At 58.8% G+C, this 4,855-nt stretch overlaps 1 protein-coding gene across 1 annotated transcript; it reads left to right on the forward strand.

Annotated features, from left to right (window-relative positions):
* The first annotated feature begins 788 nt into the window (after positions 1-788).
* On the forward strand, positions 789-3,798 carry KLHL26 (kelch-like family member 26). The gene has a single exon (XM_011990505.1). It carries the CDS (start codon positions 907-909, stop codon positions 2,482-2,484), a length of 1,578 nt encoding a protein of 525 aa, XP_011845895.1. The 5' UTR covers positions 789-906; the 3' UTR covers positions 2,485-3,798.
* Positions 3,799-4,855: the final 1,057 nt, after the last annotated feature.

Raw genomic sequence — 4,855 nt, forward strand, 5'->3', positions numbered from 1 at the left:
TGAGAGTCACGAACTAGTCATGAAGGGGCAGGGGCAGGGCTCCCTGCAGAGGGGCCAAGCAGGGAGTTGCTGTTTATAGGAAGATGCATGGCTTGGGTGGGATTCAAAACCTTTTTTTTTTTTTTTTTTTTTCATGTTTTGTTTGTTTGAGACAGAGTTTCGCTCTTGTGGCCCAGGCTGGAGTGCAGAGGCATGATCTCAGCTCACTGCAACCTCCGCCTTCTGGGTTCACACAATTCTCCTGCCTCAGCCTCCCAAGTAGCTGGGTTTACAGGTGCCCACCACCATGCCTGGCTAATTTTTTGTATTTTTAGTAGAAACAAGGTTTCACCCTGTTGGCCAAGCTGGTCTTGAACTCCTGACATCAGGTGATCCACCCACCTCGGCCTCCCAAAGTGCTAGGATTACAGGCGTGAGCCACTGCGCCCGGCCTTTGCATGTTTTTCTTGTTTTTTTGTTTTTTTTTGAGACTGACTCTTGCTCTGTCTCCCAGGCTGGAGTACAGTGCCCTGATCTCGGCTCACTGCAAGCTCCGCCTCCTGGGTTCACACCATTCTCCTGCCTCAGCCTCCGGAGTAGCTGGGACTACAGGTGCCTGCCACCACGCCTGGCTAATTTTTTGTATTTTTGGTAGAGATGGGGTTTCACCTTGTTAGCCAGGATGATCTCGATCTCCTCACCTAGTGATTCACCCGCCTCGGCCTCCCAAAGTGCTGGGATTACAGGCCTGAGCCACCGCGCCTGGCCCCTTTGATTTTTAATGAGCAGTCCACCTACTTTCCTCTTGCTGGCTGTGCCCTGCATTGTGTCCTGGGGCCACTGTTCCCCAGGCCAGATCATTCCTGGCTGGCCATAACGCCCCTCAGCCACTGTGAGCCACACACTGTGTTTCTGCCCTCCAGGGCCATGTTCACTGGCGGCATGCGGGAGGCAAGCCAGGATGTCATCGAGCTGAAGGGCGTGTCAGCCCGTGGCCTGCGGCACATCATTGACTTCGCCTACAGCGCCGAGGTGACCCTGGACCTGGACTGTGTGCAGGACGTGCTGGGCGCGGCTGTGTTCTTACAGATGCTGCCCGTGGTGGAGCTGTGCGAGGAGTTCCTGAAGGCGGCCATGAGCGTGGAGACCTGCCTCAACATTGGCCAGATGGCCACCACCTTCAGTCTGGCCTCGCTGCGGGAGTCAGTGGATGCCTTCACCTTCCGGCACTTCCTGCAGATCGCCCAGGAGGAGGACTTCCTGCGCCTGCCGCTGGAGCGCCTGGTCTTCTTCCTGCAGAGCAACCGGCTGCAAAGCTGCGCTGAGATCGACCTGTTTCGCGCGGCCGTCCGCTGGCTGCAGCATGACCCGGCCCGTCGGCCGCGCGCCAGCCATGTGCTCTGCCACATCCGCTTCCCGCTCATGCAGTCGTCTGAGCTGGTGGACAGCGTGCAGACGCTGGACATCATGGTGGAGGACGTGCTGTGCCGCCAGTACCTGCTGGAGGCCTTCAACTACCAGGTGCTGCCCTTCCGGCAGCACGAGATGCAGTCTCCACGCACCGCCGTGCGCTCAGATGTGCCCTCGCTGGTCACCTTCGGCGGCACACCCTACACCGACAGCGACCGCTCGGTCAGCAGCAAGGTCTACCAGCTGCCTGAACCAGGCGCCCGCCACTTCCGCGAGCTCACGGAGATGGAGGTAGGCTGCAGCCACACATGCGTGGCTGTGCTGGACAATTTCGTGTACGTGGCCGGGGGCCAGCACCTGCAGTACCGCAGCGGCGAGGGCGCAGTGGACGCCTGCTACCGCTATGACCCCCACCTGAACCGCTGGCTGCGCCTGCAGGCCATGCAGGAGAGCCGCATCCAGTTCCAGCTGAACGTGCTGTGCGGCATGGTGTACGCCACGGGCGGCCGCAACCGCGCCGGCAGCCTGGCCTCCGTGGAGCGGTACTGCCCCCGGCGCAACGAGTGGGGCTACGCCTGCTCGCTGAAGCGCCGTACCTGGGGCCACGCTGGGGCCGCCTCAGGGGGCCGCCTCTACATCTCGGGTGGCTACGGGATCTCGGTGGAGGACAAGAAGGCCCTGCACTGCTACGACCCCGTGGCTGACCAGTGGGAGTTCAAGGCGCCCATGAGCGAGCCCCGCGTGCTGCACGCCATGGTGGGCGCCGGTGGCCGCATCTATGCCCTTGGGGGCCGCATGGACCACGTGGACCGCTGCTTCGACGTGCTGGCTGTGGAGTACTATGTGCCGGAGACGGACCAGTGGACCAGCGTCAGCCCCATGCGGGCTGGCCAGTCAGAGGCCGGTTGCTGCCTGCTGGAGAGGAAGATCTACATCGTAGGGGGCTACAACTGGCGGCTCAACAACGTCACGGGCATCGTACAGGTGTACAACACGGACACCGACGAGTGGGAGCGGGACCTGCACTTCCCGGAGTCCTTTGCGGGCATAGCCTGTGCCCCTGTCCTGCTGCCCCGGGCCGGGACCAGGAGGTAGCCCCCAAGACCCCTGGGACCCTGGTCTGACCGCATGTTGTCTCCAAGTGGGGCTTGGCGAGTGCACGTCTGCCTGAGAACCCCAGTGCCCCCCCTTCGCCCGGGCTGCCCTTGAGGGGCCTGCTGCGTTGCTAGGCCCCCCTCCCAGGAGTCCCTCCCTCCTTCCCAAAGCAGATCCTGGCTCTAAGTCCACCCGAGGGGGCCTGTCTGCAAAGCGTCAGACGTGGTGGTAGCAAATTTGTCCCCGGGGTGGTTTCCTCGCCTGCCCCCGACCCCTGAGTCCCCGCGGGCTGGCGGGTGGAATCTCAGGTCTCCAGGGGGTCCCTGTGCAGCTCCATCTCACTTCTCTGCTGCCTCCCAGCCCCACAGTTTCAGACATTCAGATGTGAGCTCATCAACATTGAACCCAAAGTCAGTGGTATGTGACTCACCCTCCTTCCAAGTCTCCTGCGCGCGTGTTTTTAAAATAAACTCACCAGAAACCTCCATAACACACGGACCTCCAGGCAGTGAGAGGCAGCTTGGAAGCCCCTGGTTTGGAGAGGGTGGAGGACGAGGGCACGTGTCTGCCTCCCCTGGGGTATCCTCCTTCCCCCATTCCAAGCTGCTGAGGGGAGGCCCTGGTCATGCCTCAGTTTCTGTCTTCATCTGCTTTCCGGAGGAAAAACCATATCAACTCCTAGAAACGATCTTTACGGGCCTTGGACCTTCCATTTGGCACTAGGCATCTTGTGGGGCCTTAACTGGTTGAGACATCTTGGCCCTCTACATTTGCCCTGTTGGCTGGGCGGTCTCCTTCCCACAACTGGAGGGGGATGCGAACTTCAGAATCCCACAGTGTTGCTTCCCGCAGGTCTGGTGGGGTGTCTTTATTCTCCTTCCTCCTTTCCACCCCTCCACGCCCCACCACTCCCCAGCCTGTCCTGTTTTTGGGTCAACATTGCTACCGAGCCGGCAGTGAGGCCTTTCCCTTCAAGGGCTCTGTGGCATCTTTGGCCACATTTGTTTCAATGTGTGAACCTCTAAACCTTTTCTTTTTGATTGGTTTTACTTTTTTTTTTTTTTTTTAAGAAGCCAGCACTGCTGTCTCATAGATGGGATTTGTACTCTCGGGGCAAATTGAAGTGTCTCTCTCGCTGCTAACAGACGATTGATGTCTTGTCTCTGTGACCCACTCACCATGTAGAGAATTAACCTCCTATCTTAGCAGACGTCGTCTCCTAATATTTGCCTTTATTTAATAAAAATGTTATGGTGAAGAGATGGAGCCGGCCCAGCACTGAGCTTGTGCGGCTTGGGTTTGATTGGTCACAGATTCCTCGTGTGTCCTCCGCGTGTCTGGGGGCTCCTCTCCTCCGCCTCAGCCTTTTCCAGCCTTGCAGAGGAGTTGGCAGGGGGCTGGGCTTTGGCTCAGGGGTGCAGAGGCAGCAGGAAGTGTGACCAGGACTTTCACCCTGGCGTTTTTTGTTGTGTTTTTTTTGTTTTTGTTTTTCTTTTTGAGATGGAGCCTCGCTCTGTCACCCAGGCTGGAGTGCGGTGGTACAATCTCGGCTCACTGCAACCTCCACCTCCTGGGTTCAAGCGATTCACCTGCCTCAGCCTCCCAAGTAGCCAGGATTACAGACGCACACCACCACACCCGGCTAATTTTTGTATTTTTAGTGGAGACGGGGTTTCACCATGTTGGCCTGGCTGGCCTTGAACTCCTGACCTCAGGTGATCTGCCTGCCTCTGCCTCCTAAAGTGCTGGGATTACAGGCGTGAGCCACCATACCCAGCCCACCTTGGCACTTTGGAAGAGCCTTCAGCCCCCTATTCTCATCGTGGCCGGCCAAACTATGAACCGGGCTCCCCAGAGCAGGCCACTTACCAGTTGCAGGTTAGCAGAGAAAGCCTGATGTTCCCGGACGGCCTTCCTAGAGGGGAGGCCCTGGGATATCCCACACGCTTGGATGTGCATAAGTCGCTGCGCCCGCATGCCTGGTGCTCCTGTGTGGCAGCCATCGGGGCTGGGGTAACACTAGAGGCTGAGGGGGTGGGCAGTGCTAAAATAAGAACATGGTTGGGAACCTAAAAGAAGCCCACACTGTCAGGGGCATCAAAATGAAAGCCGAGTTCCTCGGGACTTACCAGAACATTCCAGCCCCACCCCCGACCTGAGCTCCTTCAGAGAGAACCCTTCCCCACTGGAGGCATGGCCCCTTCAGGGGGCAGTGAGAAGCTTTGCCAGCTGCAAGTCCCCCAGATCAGCTCACACCTCAGAACATCTTGTCCCCAACGAGCTGGCAGGGGCGCCGGCCCAGGGCGGGGGTGCTGCTGTATCTAACCGGATCGATTGTGCATAACCGTCTAGGCCGGTTCGTGGAATGTTC

Source organism: Mandrillus leucophaeus, unplaced genomic scaffold (genome assembly GCF_000951045.1).
Source record: "Mandrillus leucophaeus isolate KB7577 unplaced genomic scaffold, Mleu.le_1.0 Scaffold11, whole genome shotgun sequence".
Taxonomy (NCBI): domain Eukaryota; kingdom Metazoa; phylum Chordata; class Mammalia; order Primates; family Cercopithecidae; genus Mandrillus; species Mandrillus leucophaeus.